Consider the following 22,802-nt stretch of genomic DNA (forward strand, 5'->3'; position numbering starts at 1 on the left):
TTAAAATGCTTTGGTTTAAGAAATCAGGGTGTTAGATTACACAGGGACAACAGTTACTTTATGAGAGGACAGAGACTTTTCCATTTCTCCTTCAGAAAGTACACCTGATCAGTCAATGCACTGCTGAAACACTAACCTCAACCTGCATGCCAAGTATGACAATGAGTTTGGTCACACCTTAAATATCAAATATGGTCATACACTACAAGACTGGAACACTAGGGATGGGGGGCAAAGGCAGAAACGATACATAACACCTGAGACTACACATCACATCCTTGACATCCTAAAAGCATAAAGAGTGAGAGGGGAGGAAGGGATAAGCTTGATCAAGGTGGATGCATTCTCATAAAAACATAAGAATGGCCATACTGGGTCAGACCAAAGGTCAATCTAGCCCACTATCTGTCTTCTGACAGTGGCCAATGCGAGGTGCTTCAGAGGGGATGAACAGAAGCACCTGGCTTTGGCCACTGTCTCTAGAAATGTACGGCTTTGCTTCTTTTTCTGTAGCTAACAAGAAGGGTACCTATACTATCTAGGCTAGGTTTTACACAATTTGATGCATACCACTGATTTTGTTTTAATTTAACTTTTTTCTCTCTCTCCTTTGTTATACTATATTCTCTGTGCTTTAGATTGGGGATTTCAGACAGTCTGTCCTGAAGAAGTGAACCAGTCTTCAACATCTAAGAAGAAGACAGTGAACTATGTATGTGTGTCTGGAACCTACACAACTCTGGATTCTCAGTCCAAAATGCACAAACTAAGGAGTCTTTTCCCACAAGGTATGCCTTGTACACGGCAACGATCTTCCAGATGCAAAAGAAATGCCTAATGAATACGAATGAAAACAGACTGTGAGCTGTTTAGGGCAAAGATTGTAATTTAATATACTTGTTTGTACAGCCCCCAGCACAGTGAGGCTACAACTTGGCTGAAGCCTCTAGGCACAACTGCAATATAAATGTTAAATAACAACAATAATAAGTAATAATTAAAAGGGTGGGATCAAATGAGATTTATTCATTCCCCTCAGTTAATGCCACTAGAGGTTGGGTAACCAGTGAATACAAAGTTGGAAAACACAGAATATTTTTGAATATATATGCAGCATTTAAATGAAAAGAAGCTACAACACAAGCTACTACCAACTGAACGATGCCAGACACCTGATTTGTGAGTGTCTATGTGGTACTCTCCAGTCAGCCTCTTAGATGTATTCGCATTCATAAATCTTCCTGAATTTAGTTCCAACAAACCCTTCTTGCCCCATACTTTGGGGATCAACTAGCATTGTCAGTTAGGGGGCTAGCTGCACCTCTGTCCCTTTCCAGTCTCTCTTATAGCCCCCTTCTCAGGTAACATCTTGCAATCCTTCCACTTTTAAGGTACATCTACACTGCTGCTGGAGCTTGTGTAGACATGCCTGCACTCACTGTGCTCTAGGTAGCTCACTAAAAATAGCAGGGAGCATGCAACAGAGTGGGCTTCAGCACAGGCTGCACAAACAAGTGTCGACCTAGGGGGTCAGGTAGGCTGTGCTGAAGGCTGCACCGAGGAGTCCTCATGGCTATTTTTAGCAACCTAGCTAGCATACATCTATGGCAAATACATCTACATGAGCTTCAAATCATGGCTTATGGCTGGAGTGTAGATATATCCTTAGACTGGGAACCAAGTATGCTACCCCATGTATACCAACTGCTTATTACCATGCAGGTCCAACTGACTTTGGACACAAGCATTTCTTCTCTCTCTGAACCTGTGACCAGTGATAGTGTTAACTGACCATCCTGAAACATCTCCTCCTTCCTGTCTGGTTTGTCCCAGATGGTCCCCTACTGGGAAGCACTTTCTGAAAAATATTCATATAAAAAATACCAGGTCATTGGCAGGCCAAGATGCAGTTTTATCCTATATTAAAGCGTTCCTCTATATTTATCCCACTGTTATAGAAGTTACAACCTATCCTGGTTTCCTAATGCAAGAGGACAGCATTCAGTTCTATTCAAGATGTGTACTGAAATTTTACAGTACTAGTTTTATAGTGTATACTGTATAAATACACTTTTCTGAATATGGCATGGCAAATTCTTCACGGTAAGAACTGGTTTTAAAAGGCTGTGACAATGTTGTTCTGCCCACATTTTGTTAGCACTGTGAATCCTATTGTTAAAACTGTAAACTCTGAAATGGCAAGGATGTCTTGCTCAGGTTAAAAATTTACAGAAGCAGAATGATTTTAAAATATAATTAATAATAATACATAGCCTAGAGACAGCTGGATTTAGGGGTAGGTGACTCAGTTGACCACCCGGGGTGCCTAGCTTGAGGGGCACTGGTCTGTGGCGCTGTTTTTGTTGTTAGCAACAAAAGGGAAAATAGAATGTTTGAAGTAAAATGTTATATGGTATTCCATATGTGGATTCATTTTTCACTAATCTCCTAGAATGTCTGGACCTTTGTAGAATCTTCCAGACTTTCTGAAAACTACATTTTCATCAAACCTCTTAGAATGTTGTCAGCCACGCCCTCGTGGGTACATAAGGGGCGAGGTGTCGCCAGTCAGTCAGTGAGATATAAGAATGAAGTGAGAGCCCAGCTGTGATGTTGTGTACCTTGTTTTTCTGTGTAATTGTGAAAATGTACTTGTGTTTTAAGACTTGAAGAATGTAAGTAGTGACTATAAAGGACGTACTTAATGAGACGCCAGAGATATCTATCGAATCCCTATCTACTCAACAATATAAAATAAATACTGTTACTTCTTTGCCATGCTTAACATCTAATGTTTCATGACTTTCCAGGACTGCAAAACATAGACTTTTGCTTTCCCCAATACTGTCTCTTTCCCCCTGTAGAAAATAAAAGATGCCCCCGAAGAAGCCTTCAGGAGCTCAGTATAGGAAGCAAAAAGCTCAAGTGCAATCTAATTAGCAGCTAGGGGCAAATTTGGTGGGAAAATATCTGAAACAGAACAACACAGTCTAGGCTTTAGGCAGTAACGATCAGAAGAAATTGAGGAGGGAAGTGTAAATGGTGGAAGTCCTATTACAGTAAAAGCTGTTTTAACCAGCACTTCACCAACTGGAAATCTCTATAAGCCAGCATTTCTGATCTTCATTGAAATTCTGGTTTATAGTCCAGTTGGTGTGGGGCCAGCAGGGGGTTGGAGCACGGGAGGGGGTGTGGAGCGCGGGCTCTGGGAGGGAGTTTGGGTGTGGGAGGGAGCTCAGGGCAGCAGGTTGGGGCATGGGAGGGGGTGCAAGGTGCTGGATCCACAGGGCACTCACCTCGGGCAGCTCCTAGGCAGAGGTGTGGCAGGCAGCTCCGTGCACTGCCTCTGTCTGCAGATGCCATCCCTGCAGAGCTAGGCTTAGAGTCAGGTGGGGGCAGTGCACAGAGCCACCTGCTGAACCTCCACCTAGGAGCAGCCGGGACAGGTCGCTGTTTGCGGGGACCTGTCCGAAGTAAGCGTCCCCTGGATCCAGCACCCCACACCCCCTCCCATACCCCAATCTGCTGCCCCAAGCCCCCAAACTCTCTCCCAGAGCCCATGCCCCACACCCAGGCTACCAGCTCTGCAGGAGCCTACTTGGAAGACTGCCAGGGAGCCTAGACTCCCAGGATCCCACACCGCCTCAGGCTACTTGACTCCATGAACAACTGGCTCCATGGACTCCCTCGGCAACCAGCTCCCTTGGCTGCCCAACTGCCCCAAATCCCTGTGCAAATGGCTCCCTAGCCTGCTCAACTCCCTTGGCTGCCTGACTCCTGGGCAGCTGGCTGCATAGGCAGTCAGGGAGCCCGGGGAGAAAGTTCAGTTTCAGTGCTCCTGACTTAGCAACATTTTCACAGATGGTCAATAATTGGGTGTTCCTCATTTTCTGGGTCACTGCCTTGAGACAGCTGGAGCCTGATTTTAAGAAGTCCTGAGCATACATAAATGCAAATGAAGTCAGTGGCAGCTCAGCACATCTGGCCCAAGCACTGTGGTCTGATGGGAAAAACCCCCCCACAAGGTTGGGAATCAAGAGGTCCCTCACTCAGTATGTGGCCTTAGGCTAGTTGCTTTGCTGTTCTGTCTCTATTTTCACATCTGTAAAATGGGATCACATTTACACACCTACCCCTTAATTCTGAGAGGATGAATTAATTTATGTCTATACGGTGCTTTGAACATATAAACAAAATCTAAAAATATTAAGTGCACTGAAAAATCAAACCCTGTGTCTCAGTTTTGGTAATCAAAATTATTGGCACTTTTGCAGTTTATGGCTTTAATTTTTCAGTGCTTTAGTTCTTCATCTGTAAAATGGGGATTCAGATACATTCCTTTCCCACAGGGGAGTTGTAGAGATAAAGTCATTAATATTTCTGCAGTGCTCAGATATTATGAAAATGAGAACCACATTAAAGCTTGTGAGTCAATGAACAATTCCATGTGCAGTGCAATGTTATGCAGTAAATAAGGTATGGGACTATACGCTGAATGAGGTAGGTAAAATATTGAACAGTTGCCTCATTCCCTGAGCACAATTTGTCATGCACTCTGAATGAGGCAGAGATCTTGTGGGTAAAATACTATGTAAGTAAAGACCATCAGAATGAATATGCACCAATGTGCAGAATTAAGATTGCATAGGCAACATTAATTTTCTGATATTTCTATACTTTTCAGTGCTTGATTTTATAATATTAACATTATTTTAAAGTAAACTTTTCTTTAATATTTTACCTTCAAAACAGAATGTAAGAGAAGACAAATTACCTTTCAGTATGGTCTGTATGGCTCTTTAAAATAAGTCTTTAAGCAGGGCAACAGGCCAGCACAAAAAAAGAAGTAAATAAGAGTAACAGACTGCTGTAATGAATGTATCTTGTAGTGCAAATAATCTCTAAGTACTTATACTTTTGAGAAACCAAAATTTATCATACAGAGCATCATGTCATTAATACCTGACATTAATCTGATCAATATCTTTCTCTACTAGCATGGTCTCCTGATGATAATTACTGTATAGAATTTGCATTATTCTATACTTCTTTCATTTACTCTCCCAAACATTCCACAAGAACAATGAGGACTTACTCCTGATTTACCCAGGAATCCTTTTAATTTCTGAAATGTAATTCACTGTCAAAGTAATTTAATCCCACATTCGGATATTTATGTTTCCCTTCCCCTGTCTGAATTTTTAAGAATTGGCCTTTAGGCAGTATACACTATAAATTGAAAACTACGTGGACAAAATTCTTTTCAGTAAAATTGAGTTTCGAGCTAACAGAAATGAATAAGAACAAAAGGATACATCTAGATCACTATAGAGGCCAAGTCGCATAATCAATTAAATGATTAACAGTCCATTCAAGAGCCATGGAAGTTGTAGTTTTGGCAGAAGTTCCAATTCCATAAAATATACCATAGCAGCATCTTTACTACCAAAACTAATGGGAAATTGAAATTCCAAAGAGGATCAAAATCTCCCTCTGTGGGGAAGGTGAAACTTGCATTTGCTAAAATAGCGAATAGCCTAGGTTGAAAAGGAGTTGGGTTTTAATGATTCCTTGATTACAATGATCACAGATACACCAGAATTCTGGCCCAAGATAGAAACGTTACCTCCAATTCTTGGACATATACAGACAGATTCACAACCTGAAGGTACTATGAAAAACAAATAATGATAATGTTACTGAAATGATAAACAGAGTAGCAACTCTGCAATAAAAAGGAAAGGATTTATTTCCTGATGAAAAATAAAAATATCGCCTTCTATATGTAGATGTATGAGGTGTAGTCTCCCTCCTATAGGGGAATAAAAATCTGTTTTATGCAATGTTGCATTGTCTCCACCTATCCACTTTTAATAATCTTTCAACACATATGATACTTACACTGAAACATATCTTTTTCCGCAAAGCCATACACACAGATGCCTAAAACAGATGTATTTAATCTCTCTTAGTATAGAAATCTGTTCCATACTCCTAATCATTTTTATTGCTTTTCTTTGTATCTTTTCCATTTCTAATATATATTTTTTTGAGACAGGGCAACCAGAACTGCACACAATATTCAAGGTGTGGGCTATCATGGATTTATATAGTGGCATTATGATATTTTCTGTCTTATTATCTATCCCTTTCCTAATGATTATCAACATTCTATTAGTTTTTTTGACTTCCGCTGCACATTGAGTAGATATTTTCAGGAAACTACCCATAATGACACCAATATCTCTTTTTTGAGTGGTAACAGCTAATTTAGACCCCATCATTTTGTATGTATAGTTGGAATTATGTTTTCCCATATGCATTATTTCGCATTGATCAACACTGAATTTCATCTCCTATTTTGTTGCCCAGTCACCCAGTTTTGTGAGATCCCTTTGTAACTCTTTGCAGTCTGCTTTGGACTTAACTATCGTCAGTAAGTTTGTATCATCTGCAAACTTTGCTACTTTACCGTTTACCCCATTTTCCAGATCATTTATGAATATGTTGAACAGCACTGGTCCCAGTATAGATGTCTGTGAGACATCACTATTTACTCCTTTCTCTTCTGACAACTGACCATTTATTCCGAACTTTTGTTTCCTGTCTTTTAACCAGTTACTGATCCATGAGAGGACCTTCCTTCTTAACATAGGACTGCTTACTTCACTTAAGTGTTTTTGGTGAGGGACCTTGTCAAAGGCTTTCTGAAAGTCCATGTACACTATATCTAATGGATCCCCCTTGTCCACAAGTTTGTTGACTCTCTCAGAGAATTCTAATGGATTTGTGAGGCATTATTTCCCTTTACAAAAGCCATACCGACTCCTCCCCCAAAACTGTTTTTATCTGTGTCTTATAATTCTTCTCTTTACTATAGTTTCAACCAATTTGCCTCCTGTAATTTCTCGGATGGCATTTGGAGACTTTTAAAAAAATTGGTTTACATACCACAGTTACTAGTTCTGCAATTTCATATTTGAGTTCCCTCAGAACTGTTGGGTTAATTTGTTCCAATACCTCCTCTACTGACATCTCAGTTGGGGACAGTTCCTCAGATTTGTCACTGAAAAAGAATGACTCAGGTGTGGAAAACTCACATCCTCTGCAGTGAAGTCCAATGAAAAGGATCAAATGGATTTATTTCTTTAAACTTCCCTTGGTGGCCAACCATCACGTTGCCTGGGTTATGTGCTCATGACATTGCAGCACTAACCAATCAGAAGGCAAGTGGCTCAATTTTACACTATTGGCTGTAAGTAAGTGAAGACATCGGGTCACAGGCACCAACTTTCATTGGTGCCGGTGGGTGCTTTTGCCCCCCTCCCCCGGCCCTGCCCCATCTCCACCCTCCCTGCCCCTGTTGGACCCCTCCCCGCCTCTTCCCCCAGCACGCCGCGTTCCTCCTCCTTCCCCCTTCCTCCCAGCTGTTTCATGGCGCAAGTGCTGGGAGGGAGGGGGGAGAAGCAGGACGCGGCAGTGAGCTCTGGTGAGGAGGCAGAGCAGAGGTGGAGGTGATCTGGGGTTGGGGGGGCAGGTCGGGGAACTGCCAGTAGGTGCAGAGCACCCACCAATTTTTCCCCATGGGTGCTCCAGTCCCGGAGCACCCACGGAGTCAGCGCCTATGCCTCAGGTCACCTGCTTCGACTATTTGGTGTGAACTCCAAGCTCCATTGAAGTCTGTGGGAATTTTGCCATTGACATCAATGAGGCTAGGATTTCTTCCATGGCCTTTAAACTCTCTGTATGTCAGTTACTCAGTTTGCAAAATGGGATTTATACTATTTACCTCACAAAGTATTGACAGGGTCAGTTAATGTTTGTGCAGCACCTTGAAGATGCTATTTTTAATATAATTTATTACAATGCTATTTATTAAAAATATTTATTACAGGGCTCAATAAAAGACCCATCATCAGAGTATAAATAGTACTCAGAACTTAAGGGTTAGATTGTGACTTTAAGCCACTGCCCACAGTATGGTATGTGCAAAAGCCTACTGCACTTCCAGCAGCTCCTGCAGGTATGGTGCCTAAAAAAGGCACTGTGACAGCAGCCTGCTCTATACCAAAAGGTAAGGGTGACCTAACTATATCTTTCAGGGGTGTGAAAAATTCAAACCCCTGAGAGATGCAGTTAACCTGACCTAAGCCCCAATGTAGATGCTGCTAGGCTGATGGAAGAACTCTTCTGTCAACCTTGTTACCGCCTCCCAGAAGGGTTGATTTACTACAGTGATGGAAGAACCCTTTCTGTCACTGTATCAAGTGTCTACACTCTAGCACTGTAACCCTTTAACAAAATGCAGCATATTCTTCCAGCCGACCAGTCAAACTCTTACTGTAACCTTCCGTGGACCCTCTGAGGGAGTCTAACATTGCTGTTGGAACAAGAGTTCTCTGTATCCTTGCACATTGGGAGCACAAGAGGTGAGAACATGTGTGGGAATTGGGCACAATGCTACCTTCACTCACTCTCCCTCTTTGCACATAAATGCAAGATTAGACACGCATTAGCTCTAACTTGTTATCTGCTCTTCACTCGGCCTATTCAGTTTCATATCTTGGCGCTGAAACCACATGGTACTATTTAATGGACTATATAAATGTCTACAGTTTTTTTCATTCAATTAAAAAAACCTTCAAAACTATTACAATTAATTTTAATTTTGTAAACCTAAATTTTGTGCCAAAACAACTTGACAATATCCCTTAGAAGCTACTTTTTGAGTTTGCATTCACATTTTCCAGCATGTTCCTGTTGTAATAAACCCAATGATATATCAAGTACTTCATTATGATCTTCACACTTAATAAGGGATGGGGAAATAATCTTGATGAAAATCAAGACTACTTATCAGGATCTTATAGTTTGGGTTATGTTTTCCCCCATGATCCCCAGGTGATACTCTAAAATCTCAATATATTTTTTTAACGCAGAGGATTCACTTTTTACCCCGCATCAGACCAACTATCTTTCCAAGCCAAGGAGTGCTAGATAGAGCTCCCTCCAGATCTCATCAGCCCTGTTCCTAAACCATGGACTGGAAGATAGACATGCAAAGCATTTCCTCCACTAGGGTGCTGAGCATGCTGCCTCTACATTGTAATTGCCCACGTCTGTTGGATGCACACAGAATCTGAATTCTAGAGCTGATGGAGAAATTCATAACAAATAGTTTATTCAAATAATTTAGCCTCTTTCTGCTCAGAGAATGTCTGTAAGCAAACTGCATTTTTTCACAAGTGTACCCATTATTCAAAAAGTATGAAACTAATTTGCACATTGTTTTAATACCATGGATTGATGATGAAAGTACTCTGTGAGAATTCAATATTTGAGCAGTGTCATTTAACTCTGATTGATTAAATAACATGATATAATATTGCAGAGCTAGGATTCGCTGACCATGTAAACACTTCTAGTGCAAATACTTGTGCAGGTACATTTGAAATTCAGTTTCCCTGAATAGAATCATAGAATCATAGAACCATAGAATATCAGGGCTGGAAGGGACCTCAGGAGGTCATCTAGTCCAACCCCCTGCTCAAAGCAGGACCAATCCTCAATTGAATCATCCCAGCCAGGGCTTTGTCATGCCTGACTTAAAAACTTCTAAGGAAGAAGATTCTACCACCTCCCTAGGTAACGCATTCCAGTGTTTCACCACCCTCCTAGTGAAAAAGTTTTTCCTAATATCCAACCTAAATCTCCCCCACTGCAACTTGAGACCATTACTCCTTGTCCTGTCGTCTACTACCACTGAGAAAAGTCTAGATCCATCCTCTTTTGAACCCCCTTTCAGGTAGTTGAAAGCAGCTATCAAATCCCCCCTCATTCTTCTCTTCTGCAGACTAAATAATCCCAGTTCCCTCAGCCTCTCCTCATAAATCATGTGTTCCAGACCCCTAATCATTTTTGTTGTCCTTCGCTGGACTCTTTCCAATTTATCCACATCCTTCTTGTAGTGCGGGGTCCAAAACTGGACACAGTACTCCAGATGAGGCCTCACCAATGTCGAATAGAGGGGAACAATCATGTCCCTCCATCTGCTGGCTATGCCCCTACTTATACATCCCAAAATGCCATTGGCCTTCTTGGCAACAAGGGCACACTGTTGACTCATATCCAGCTTCTCGTCCACTGTCACCCCTAGGTCCTTTTCCGCAGAACTGCTGCCTAGCCATTCGGTCCCTAGTCTGTAGCGGTGCATTGGGTTCTTTGGTCCTAAGTGCAGGACCCTGCACTTATCCTTGTTGAACCTCATCAGATTTCTTTTGGCCCAATCCTCCAATTTGTCTAGGTCCCTCTGTATCCTATCCCTGCCCTCCAGCGTATCTACCACTCCTCCTAGTTTAGTATCATCCGCAAATTTGCTGAGAGTGCAATCCATAGCATCCTCCAGATCATTTATGAAGATATTGAACAAAACCGGCCCCAGGACCGACCCTTGGGGCATTCCACTTGATACCAGCTGCCAACTAGACATGGAGCCATTGATCAGTACCAGTTGAGCCCAACAATCTAGCCAACTTTCTACCCACCTTATAGTGCATTCATCCAGCCCATATTTCTTTAACTTGCTGACAAGAATACTGTGGGAGACCGTGTCAAAAGCTTTGCTAAAGTCAAGAAACAATACATCCACTGCTTTCCCTTCATCCACAGAACCAGTAATCTCATCATAGAAGGTGATTAGATTGAGGACCTACTCCATGATTTTTCTGGGGACTGAGGTGAGGCTGACTGGCCTGTAGTTCCCAGGATCCTCCTTCTTCTCTTTTTTAAAGATTGGCACTACATTAGCCTTTTTCCAGTCATCCAGGACTTCCCCCGTTCGCCACGAGTTTTCAGAGATAATGGCCAATGGCTCTGCAATCACAGCCGCCAATTCCTATAGCACTCTCGGATGCAACGCATCCGGCCCCATGGACTTGTGCACGTCCAACTTTTCTAAATAGTCCCTAACCACCTCTGTCTCCACAGAGGGCTGACCACCTACTCCCCATGCTGTGATGCCCAGCGCAGCAGTCTGGGAGCTGACCTTATTCGTCATACAAGTGCATTTAAAGCCCACTTTCTGCAAACATTTTTGCCAGTAGTACTCCATTGCACATATGTTGGCAGAAAGCAAATATAAGAGAGGTACAAAATATAGCACAAATGAATTAATTAAAAAAATAATTAAAATTTCTAGAACTCTCCCACACCAGCATCAACTTCCTGTACACCACTATCAGCTTCAACAATGGAACCCTACAGGCAACTATATACTAGTAACTCATGGATCACACTTACCGTAACAGATCCAGGAACCTACCCTAGACAGAACAAGAAATTTGTTATCTACAGGCAGTCACTCAGATATCACAGAATATGCTCCAAGGAGAAAGTTCAGGATATACACCTTAACACACTTAAAACCACCGTCACCAAACAAGGACACTCCACTAGAGAAGTAAAGTGCATCAAGAGAACTTGCTTCAATACAGGGGGGGAAAACCCACTGACTGCATACTCCTAGTTGTCACCTACCCACAACTCATAATTATAACCTCTACTTGATGGGGACCACATCCTGAAAGAAATCTTTCCTGAGCACCCTCTTTTGGCCTTCAAACAACCCCCTCACCAAGATCATCATGAGAAGATTCCCACAGACCAGAACCCACTAACTCAAAGTAGCACCAGACTCTGCTATAACAGCAGTTGCAAAACCTGCAGACATATCTCCACTGCTACAACTATTAATAGCACTCCCCTCTCCCCCTAACACACCGGTCAAGATCCCTGGGTCCTACACATGTCTATCACAACACATGGGGAACCTCATCCAATGCATCAAACGCCCCACACAACTATGTGAGTGACATGAGGCAACCACTATGCTTTCAAATGAACTCACAGAAAAATGATAAAAGCCAAAAACACTCTATCACCTGTGGATTAATACTTTTCACAAAACAATCACTCCATATCTGACTTATCAATCCGTGTCCTAAAAGGAAATTGGCAGAACACTTTCAAAAGATGAGCCTTGGAGCTTATATTCATGACTCTGCTAGACACCAAAAATCGTGGACACACTGGAGACACTGGTTTTATGTCTCATTACAACAATCTGTAACCCACTAACTCTTTTGACCTATGACTGAAGAGGTGTTAATTGCCCACTTCATTTTGAATGGTATTAAAACTGTGCTTTGATAGCATTTTTCACGCCCTGTGCACTCAGTTTGTGCTGGTATATATGACTACACAAGAAGCAGGACAAGTTTTTGCATGCATGCTAATAAAATGTATGAAGTAGACTCTACATAAGATTTTAAATTAAATGAGTACTAGACTACTTGAGATTTTTTCTCCGATCTTATAAAAAACCCTGTGTTAACAAAGCAGAAGAGTATCATTTCCATTCTCACTTTATTAAAAATTTCTAGGACTAGATAATCCCAGACCACCCCATAAAACTAGCACTCATCATCATTTCAGATCAGGTAAGCTTTCTGCATCTCACTTGTATGTATTAAGGAAGGGATATACACCTGGTTGGTATACCAGGAAAGCAACTATTCATATAGTACTTTTAAGTGATATCTTGTGGGAGATGGGAACTGGGGTTTCAGCAATATTTTACCCGATGGCAAGACAGTGAGAAAAAACAGGGCAATATCAAACTGGGGATAAAAACAAGGGAAAGAAGAAAGGGAGCTGGAGAAGAAAAAGAGATAAGGATGAGAAGAATGAAAAAAAAACAGAAAGGGGAGAAAGAGGAGAAAACGGACAGAGAGGAATATTGACAAAAGAGAAAGAGAGCAACAAAAAGATAAAGAAATAGGCACTACTTTTTGAAAAATGAGTAAAAAGAAGCCAAAGAGAGAAACAGAAAATAAGAATAGCATAAAAGGAGGAAATATGGAAATAAATAGAATGAAAACATGCATAGGAAAAAATAATAAAGGGCAGAGATGGCCAAAGAGGTAGGGAAATACCAAATGTCTCTAATGAAAGAAAGAAAACTATGGAAAAAATTAGAAGAAACTGGCAATCAGTTGAAAACCAGAAGTTCAACAAAGATTAGGAAACTATCCTGTTAGTTAGAATGATAGTTGCATTCATTGCTGGAGTTAAATTTTCATGCTGCATTGGCAGAAGTTGCGATTCTTCCAGAATTAGTCTCACCTAATCACAGACCTTACTGGAGGTACTGATCATGGAAATAAAGTCTAATCCTAACATAGACCAATGTGGGAAATATACTAGAAAATGCTGTGACATTGTATGAAAAGGAAGTTAACCATTTTTTCACTGTTGCACAATGGCACTAAATTTGAAATAAAATGTATCAACGGAAAAGTTACAATTTGTCAAGAATGATTATCCTGGTTAAAATCATGTATCATCACTGTATCTGAAGTTCTGAATATTAGCTAGGTATTTGTATCTTAAATGTTCTTGTGGTGACACCCACAAGTCTCGCTAGCCCATTGTGAATGGACTATTCAAGCTTGATGGACCATTAAGAAGAATTAACTCTCCAGATAGTTCTTCCCGAGGACACCTCAGACAACAAGGAGTCAATGCAAAACATTTAAGGGCTTGTGATGTGGACATGTGACCTTGGACTGCATCTGCTCCAAGTCTTTGGACTGTGGATTTACAATTAAAAGGAGTATTTTGAACAATGGACTGAGGACCTTCCAATCTTTTGGAAGTTACCAGACAGACTTTTGCAAACCAGCAGCCTATTCCATCACTGCTACACACCTGATTTAAGGAATTTGCAATCATTTGTATGTATATATTCTATTAACCATTTATAATTCCATTCTATTCTTTTATTAATATATCTTTAGTTAGTTTACTAAGCATTGGCTGACAGCATGATATTTGGGTAATATCTGAGATACACACTGACCTGGGGGTAAATGTCTGATCCTTTGGGATTAGTAGAACCTCACATATGGTGAATTGGGTTTTCAGTAACCTCTACAGTAGATCTGTCTTTCTGGATGGGAGCCAAGGGCTGGAATGCTTAAAGGGAACTTGGCCTCACACACTTTGCTACACATAAATAGTCAGATTAGATAGATATATATTCTCATATAAATATAATATATTGAAAGTGGATTAGTTTCCATCAAAATATTCTGAACATCAAGTACAATAAATTTGGGTGTTTTTTTCCCTCCCCACCATTATGGCCAATTCTTCTTTCATTTCAAATTCCTATCTATTGGCCAAATCTATTCCTGAAACAATCTCCTTCACCCTATCCACAACAGCCCCTATGTTTAGTAATATTACACTGGAGAATATGGAGAGCACTTTATCCTTGGTTCTGTCTTTTCATCTTATGGTAATCTGTTTTAATAATGTCTCCTGTGCTCCATAGTCAGGGTCTGGAAGGATGTGGAGCTGTTGCGTTTGGTTTAAGGTCCAATACTATTAACATTTTATCTGAACTGGCATGTTCATTGCTACTCTTAATGCAAACAAAATTTTTTCCTGTTAATTTTCACATAAGATGCAGCAAATGTAGCTTTGTGACATGTACATCCAACTATCTAGATGTGTTGGAGTTTTCCAAATGTAAAATTTTTTGCACATGCCCCCCTCCCAATTTGCTGCTTGGCTTGTACTGAGCATGCTCAATAACACTGCTGAAGCCGGCTGCCCCTCCCCCCATGCTATCGGCAGGCACTGGTCATCTCTGATCACGTGCATGAAAAGAGGGAAGGGGGTTTATTCTTGTCCATGAAAGTCTAAAGTCTCATGATAAGCATCAGCACTTTACATTATTAAATCCAATTCCAGGCTTTTCCAACACTTCCTACCTACTTACATACTTTTAACGTGTCCCTGCCGACTACTGTTTCTCACATAATTTGGAATGCAACATATTGCAATACATCTGCACGTGCACACATACACAGCTCCCATTAATCCAAGTTGGGGGTCACTTGCATAAAGTAAAAGAAAACCTGTAATATATGCAAATTAGATGGCTTTGCTGGAAAATAATGAAAAATAACTAAACTTAAGTGGATGTACATCTCTGTAAAACCTGTTCTATAATCTTTTCATTTTTTGTTTTTATTTACATTTGATATTCATTCTGATGTGATAAAATATTGTAATACTTTTTCAGCTTTAAAAGCAAACTCATAAAATCCACTTTTTTGACTACTTTAATAGGATTACTGAATTCTGCCAATGACTAATGAATATAATGCCTTGTAATTTTATATTTGATTCCACAGGTGTGATTTTAAAGGATGTAGTGCACAGGATCACTAAGCTGCTTGTACAGGAAAGTATTTTAAATTAATGTCCTTTGTCATAAATATAAAGGGAAGGGTAAACCCCTTTGAAATCCCTCCTGGCCAGGGGAAAGCTCCTCTCACCTGTAAAGGGTTAAGAAGCTAAAGGTAACCTCGCTGGCACCTGACCAAAATGACCAATGAGGAGACAAGATACTTTCAAAAGCTGGGAGGAGGGAGAGAAACAAAGGGTCTGTGTCTGTCTGTATGCTGCGCTTGCCAGGGACAGAACAGGAATGGAGTCTTAGAACTTTTAGTAAGTAATCTAGCTAGGTATGTGTTAGATTATGATTTCTTTAAATGGCTGAGAAAAGAATTGTGCTGAATAGAATAACTATTTCTGTCTGTGTATCTTTTTTGTAACTTAAGGTTTTGCCTAGAGGGGTTCTCTATGTTTTTGAATCTAATTACCCTGTAAGATATATACCATCCTGATTTTACAGGGGGGATTTCTTTATTTCTATTTACTTCTATTTTTTATTAAAAGTCTTCTTGTAAAACACTGAATGCTTTTTCATTGTTCTCAGATCCAAGGGTTTGGGTTTGTGGTCACCTATGCAAATTGGTGAGGCTTTTTATCCAACATTTCCCAGGAAAGGGGGGTGTAAGTGTTGGGAGGATTGTTCATTGTTCTTAAGATCCAAGGGTCTGGGTCTGTAGTCACCTAGGCAAATTGGTGAGGCTTTTTACCAAACCTTGTCCAGGAAGTGGGGTGCAAGGTTTTGGGAAGTATTTTGGGGGGAAGGACGCGTCCAAACAGCTCTTCCCCAGTAACCAGTATTAGTTTGGTGGTGGTAGCGGCCAGTCTAAGGATAACGGGGGTAATATTTTGTACCTTGGGGAAGTTTTGACCTAAGCTGGTAAAGATAAGCTTAGGAGGTTTTTCATGCAGGTCCCCACATCTGTACCCTAGAGTTCAGAGTGGGGGAGGAACCTTGACATCCTTGGAAGTAATTTAAACAGAAAAGAGAAAGCACTGGAGTTGTGAAAATAAACTCTCTAAAGTCAATCTTCCATATGCAGTACAAAAGAGCAGTAAAGACTACATATGCCTAACCCAAAATAAATTGTCATATGAAATACATGGTAGTGTAAGTTGCAACAAATGCACATCTTTTGGTGTTTATAATTGTTTTAAGGTGATGAAATTTTGTAAACAATTGTCTGTTCCTGAAGAGAGGATTTTAAGCAACCAGCTAGAAGCATACTGTTAATTACACATGGGCTATGTGCTAATTATCTACAATTAATAGGGCTAGCTCAATTTATCATGTTCTTAAGAAAGTGAGATTCAGGTGGTCAGAAATTTATGAGGAAAACCATTTACAATATCAGCTTTTCTTTTAATCAAAATAGATACGCACACTGTAATTTGCATAGCAACAATTTTCTCTATCACGCAACATATTTTCATAGCTCTTCCACTGGGACAAAAACCAAAACACAAGAAAAAAAACATGTTCATGTAAATGCAGAGCTTCAAAAATGATGAAGACAATTTTACCTGTAGAAGCTTCCACCTTGTGTTCAGGTCTTCCAGGCAGTTGAGATTATATGGAGAAAGCTGTATATCAGAGGAGGTGAACTGGTGAGCAAGGTCATTGACATGATTCACATTTTCTTTAATGGGAGCAATTTCTGCTCGGTAAACCTGTGTAAATGAAACATAAACAGTATGTTTATATAAACAATAATCACCGAAGTTATGGTCTTCACTATTTGATAATTGACCATGAGGGAGATTCTGGCAATTTTTTAAAACTGAAAAATGTAGATTCAGGTCAACAGAAAACATTTTGAAAGTTCGTGTTGAATTCCACTGAATTGTTTCAGACTGAGAAAAAAACAAAACAAAAAACCCCCTCAACTAAATGTTTAGTTTTGATTTTTTTAAAATGAAATGTTTTGATATTTTTATTTGAAATTACTTTGTTTTGAATTTTACCTCCATTGTATTTTTTAAAAGGTGAAAAACCCTTAAAAATGAAACTCTTTCATTCAACTCCAAACTACTATCTGTTTTTTCCCCTTCACACACTTTGGTTTAGCCAGAGAACTGAAAAATCAGTGACAGGTTTCAGAGTAACAGCCGTGTTAGTCTGTATTCGCAAAAAGAAAAGGAGTACTTGTGGCACCTTAGAGACTAACCAATTTATTTGAGCATACGCTTTTGTGAGCTACAGCTCACTTCATCGGATGCATACTGTGGAAAGTATAGAAGATCTTTTTATACACACAAAGCATGAAAAAAATGGGTGTTTACCACTACAAAAGGTTTTCTCTCCCCCCACCCCACTCTCCTGCTGGTCATAGCTTATCTAAAGTGATCACTCTCCTTACAATAAGAAAAGGAGTACTTGTGGCACCTTAGAGACTAACCAATTTATTTGAGCATGAGCTTTCGTGAGCTACAGCTCACTTCATCGGATGCATACTGTGGAAACTGCAGAAGACATTATATACACAGAGACCGTGAAACAATACCTCCTCCCATCCCACTCTCCTGCTGGTAATAGCTTATCTAAAGTGATCATCAAGTTGGGCCATTTCCAGCACAAATACAGGTTTTCTCACCCTCCGCCCCCCCCCCCCACAAACTCACTCTCCTGCTGGTAATAGCCTATCCAAAGTGACCACTCTATTTAAAATGTGTATGATAATCAAGGTGGGCCAGTTCCAGCACAAATCCAGGTTTTCTCACCCACCCCCCTCCAAAAACCACACACACAAACCCACTCTCCTGTTGGTAATAGCTTATCTAAAGTGATCACTATCCTTACAATGTGTATGATAACCAAGGTGGGCCATTTCCAGCACAAATCCAGGGTTAAACAAGAACGTCAGGGTGGGGAGGGAGGGAGGAGAGGTAGGAAAAAACAAGGGGAAATAGGTTACCTTGCATAATGACTTAGCCACTCCCAGTCTCTATTCAAGCCTAAGTTAATTGTATCCAATTTGCAAATGAATTCCAATTCAACAGTCTCTCGCAGGAGTCTGGTTTTGAAGTTTTTTTGTTGTAATATCGCAACTTTCATGTCTGTAATCGTGTGACCAGAGAGATTGAAGTGTTCTCCGACTGGTTTATGAATGTTATAATTCTTGACATCTGATGTGTGTCCATTTATTCTTTTACGTAGAGACTGTCCAGTTTGACCAATGTACATGGCAGAGGGGCATTGCTGGCACATGATGGCATATATCACATTGGTGGATGTGCAGAGGTGAACGAGCCTCTGATAGTGTGGCTGATGTTCTTAGGCCCTGTGATGGTGTCCCCTGAATAGATATGTGGGCACAGTTGGCAACGGGCTTTGTTGCAAGGAGAGGTTCCTGGGTTAGTGGTTCTGTTGTGTGGTATGTGGTTGCTGGTGAGTATTTGCTTCAGGTTGGGGGGCTGTCTGTAGGCAAGGACTGGCCTGTCTCCCAAGATTTGTGAGAGTGTTGGGTCATCCTTCAGGATAGGTTGTAGATCCTTAATAATGCGTTGGAGGGGTTTTAGTTGGGGACTGAAGGTGACGGCTAGTGGTGTTCTGTTATTTCTTTGTTAGGCCTGTCTTGTAGTAGGTGACTTCTGGGACCTCTATCAATCTGTTTCTTCACTTCCACAGGTGGGTATTGTAGTTGTAAGAATGCTTGCTAGAGATCTTGTAGGTGTTTGTCTCTGTCTGAGGGGTTGGAGCAAATGCGGTTGTATCGCAGAGCTTGGCTGTAGACAATGGATCGTGTGGTGTGGTCAGGGTGAAAGCTGGAGGCATGTAGGTAGGAATAGTGGTCGGCAGGTTTCTGGTATAGGGGGGTGTTTATGTGACCATCATTTATTAGCACTGTAGTGTCCAGGAAGTGGATCTCTTGTGTGGACTGGATCAGGCTGAGGTTGATGGTGGGATGGAAATTGTTGAAATCATGGTGGAATTCCTCAAGGGCTTCTTTTCCATGGGTCCAGATGATGAAGATGTCATCAATATAGTGCAAGTAGAGTAGGGGCATTAGGGGACGAGAGCTGAGGAAGCGTTGTTCTAAGTCAGCCATAAAAATGTTGGCATACTGTGGGGCCATGCGGGTACCCATAGCAGTGCCACTGATCTGAAGGTATACATTGTCCCCAAATGTAAAATAGTTATGGGTAAGGACAAAGTCACAAAGTTCAGCCACCAGGTTTGCCGTGACATTATCGGGGATAGTGTTCTTGACGGCTTGTAGTCCATCTTTCTGTGGAATGTTGGTGTAGAGGGCTTCTTCATCCATAGTGGCTAGGATGGTGTTATCAGGAAGATCACCGATGGATTGTAGTTTCCTCAGGAAGTCAGTGGTATCTCAAAGGTAGCTGGGAGTGCTGGGAGTGTAGGGTCTGAGGAGGGAGTCTACATAGCCAGACAATCCTTCTGTCAGGGTGCCAATGCCTGAGATGATGGGGCACCCAGGAAATCCTATAGTTTCCAAAGTATGCATCCGATGAAGTGAGCTGTAGCTCAAGAAAGCTCATGCTCAAATAAATTGGTTAGTCTCTAAGGTGCCACAAGTACTCTTTTTTTTGAAAAATCAGTAATTCACATAGCTGTAGTTCTGAGCCCCAAACGGAAAGGAAGGAACATACTGATCATGAATATCCACATCTTTTTATATAGCATGGCCTTCATTGTGCCTTCCGGGCACAACTTGCATTTGAGTGGTTGCATGTTCAGCAGGATCATCAAGGAAAATTTTGGCCAGCTCAGCCAGATTTTCTCCTTGGGCTCCCAAGGGAGCATTCACTTTAGCAGCTGTTTCCTGACCCTTTAAATATGTGTAGCATTTGTCCCCTATTGTGGTGGGTCAGTATGTTTCAGCCTTAGCCCTCTGGAGGCGATATTGCTGCCGGTGATACCAACATGGAGCAACAGCTCTGTGCCCTAGTGGGGAAATCCTGGCCACACTGAAGTCAATGGCAAAACTCCCACTGACTTCAACAGAGCCATGATTTAGTCCAATGTGCCAGAAGGATGTAAAGCAGGGATCGGCAACCTTTGGCATGCAGCCTGCTAGGGTAAGCCCCCTGGCGGACCAGGCCAGTTTCTTTAGCTGCTGCATCCGCAAATTCGGCCAATCGCAGCTCCCACTGGCCACGGTTACTCACCTCACCCTTTCACAAGTCCGACACCAGGGAAACTCCAGTCATCTCATTGGAGTTACTCCTGATTTATACTATTATTAGTTGAGAGAATCCAGCTCGTGGTGTGGCGATGGGGGCAGAATTTGGCACTTGCAGTCAGATCTTGCAAAGGCTTCCATATGTGCTTAACTTAAGCACGTGAGGAAAAAAAATGAGGCCAGTAAGGCTTTAAGTAAAAGACAGGCATATGTCTTTGCAGGATTAGGGTCTTAGTGAATATAGATATGCACAGTGAATATTGGCATACATATTATTTCATGTGCAGTAAACTATATATAACTATCTTACTGTTTCATTTAGTTACTGATAAAAATAGTCCACATAATATTTTGTACATGAAATATTTTTTAATAAATGCCCCATCTCTTCCACCCCCCAAAATTCAGAAAATAAATTCAGTGCTAGCAACTTGATATCTTGAGAAATATCAATAGAGCATGTGGAGGAGAGAAAAAGAAGTTTGATAAAAAAAAATCAGTTTCAAGCATCCCTGGGGGAATATTACAATAAACTACGAAAATAAGGAAAAAAAAACCCCTCTGAAAAATACTTTTACGACATCCTTTCAAGACTTCAGAGGTTCAAGACAATATACTATGAGCTAATGCCATGCTATGTTCATGCACTCAAGAAGATGATTGATTTGCTTCATTTGTATTAATATTCCTACATGAAAACAGCCACAGATTTCATTTTCTACTTTTATTTGCAGAATTGAAATGTTTTTTCATTGTTCACTGGACTGAACTTTTAACTCTCCCCCCCATTTCACTACTCTACCAATAAAATTCAGGCCATTTCATTGATCAAACAGAAAAGAGAAATAGAGTGAATGGAAGTACGTGCACATAATTCAAATAAGCACTTCTATTTCCAGTTTGTTTATACTGATTTAACACACAATTTGGAGAAAAGAAGATTCTGTTCTCCTGCCAACATGTTCCGGACCTCTCTTGGTAAGTGACTAAAAGTCATCGTTTGAAAACTAGCAATAGTATAAGCCATTTTATTCTTAAATCCTTGTAGCCATATTTGGACCTTCCAAATTACATTGCTTATAGTGAAAAATTCCACCTTTTATCCAAACCTCTGGTCATCCAACTTAATTGTGTGTCTCCTATTCCATTCAGTTATATGGGGTTCTAATGTTGGTTACTGTGAATAAGTTACAAACTTCAGTTAGGACAGGAAAATAGAACTACCCTTTTAATTGTTCAGGGCTGAATTAAATGGGAAATCTAGATTATCGATTCTCAATCTGTAAACTTCATTCTTTTGTGTGTCAAACTCTGAGGTGAATGAAGCTCTTACCACATCCGTTGTAGCCAATTCAGCATCTCTCAGGACTGAAAACATACCTACCCAATCTAACATCATAAAAAAGTCCAATAATCATTTTAATGGATGTACTATGTATGTAGAAATTTATATTGACAAAGCATATGAGAATTCTCATACATGACCTTTTCGCAAAAAAGCAAGATTTAGTAAATTAAGTTGAATTTACTTAATAAATAAGTAGATAATAGTCCACATAAAGTTTGCACACATATGAACTAAGGACAAACCTTTGAACTCTGTAGTCTTTGTAAACTTTTTTCCAGTTAATCTTATGTACATGTTCATGCAGCATTAATAAAATATTAATTGAAAAACATCAGCACCCTAAATTGCCTCTAGATTCCCTGGGGCATAAGGACCTGATCCTGCACTATTGAAGACAATAGGATTTTTGCCATTATATTTAATGGAAGAAGGATCAGACCTTAACTGAAGAAAGTAGTTTACACAAACCAGTTAAGCATATTCTTACCTTTAAGCATGTGCTTAAATCCCAGTTTGACTTGAGAACGTGTTTCAGTGCTTTGCTGACCTGGGGCATAACTGAATAAGTTCAGATATTTAGATACTGGTCTTTATTTCTATATGTGCAAAATTGCACTTGTAATTATTTGCCTCTAAAATTGGCTCAGAAATATTGGGCCCAATTGAAAGTGACATAAATGGTCACATTGGGTTTGTCTAGATTAAGAAGAGGCCGAGGAAATGTTGAGATTAGCTAGTATGTGTTAGTGACCTAACCATGACCTCTTATTCTTATCTAGACAAACCAGTTGATAAGATGAAATAAGTGTAAGAAGGTGATTTTTTTATATGTTGAAAGGGCTGAAATGTGGATGTGTAGCAGGAAAAGCAACCAAGGCATAAGGAGGATGTAGAATGGCCTAAGATAAGGCATATCTACACCCTTCCTCCCTGCACACAATTTATTTTATATTTCACCCTTCTAATAGTTGCTTTTCCTACTACAACCTCATTCTTCTGCATGT

The 22,802-nt window shown here is 40.5% G+C and overlaps 1 protein-coding gene across 4 annotated transcripts in view; it reads right to left on the minus strand.

Moving 5' to 3' along the window:
- The window catches only part of DMD (dystrophin), a gene marked incomplete at both ends in the record, with an annotated part of 1,846,964 nt that overhangs the window by 212,094 nt on the left and 1,612,068 nt on the right, over positions 1-22,802 (minus strand). For all 4 annotated transcript variants that reach the window (XM_084636024.1, XM_084636023.1, XM_084636025.1 and 1 more), the window contains one exon: positions 16,828-16,974. In XM_084636024.1, coding sequence (XP_084492150.1) covers positions 16,828-16,974 — 147 coding nt within the window. The remainder of the gene's footprint in view (positions 1-16,827; positions 16,975-22,802) is intronic.

Source organism: Lepidochelys olivacea, assembly GCF_965140295.1.
Source record: "Lepidochelys olivacea isolate rLepOli2 genome assembly, chromosome: 1".
Classification (NCBI taxonomy): Eukaryota; Metazoa; Chordata; order Testudines; family Cheloniidae; genus Lepidochelys; species Lepidochelys olivacea.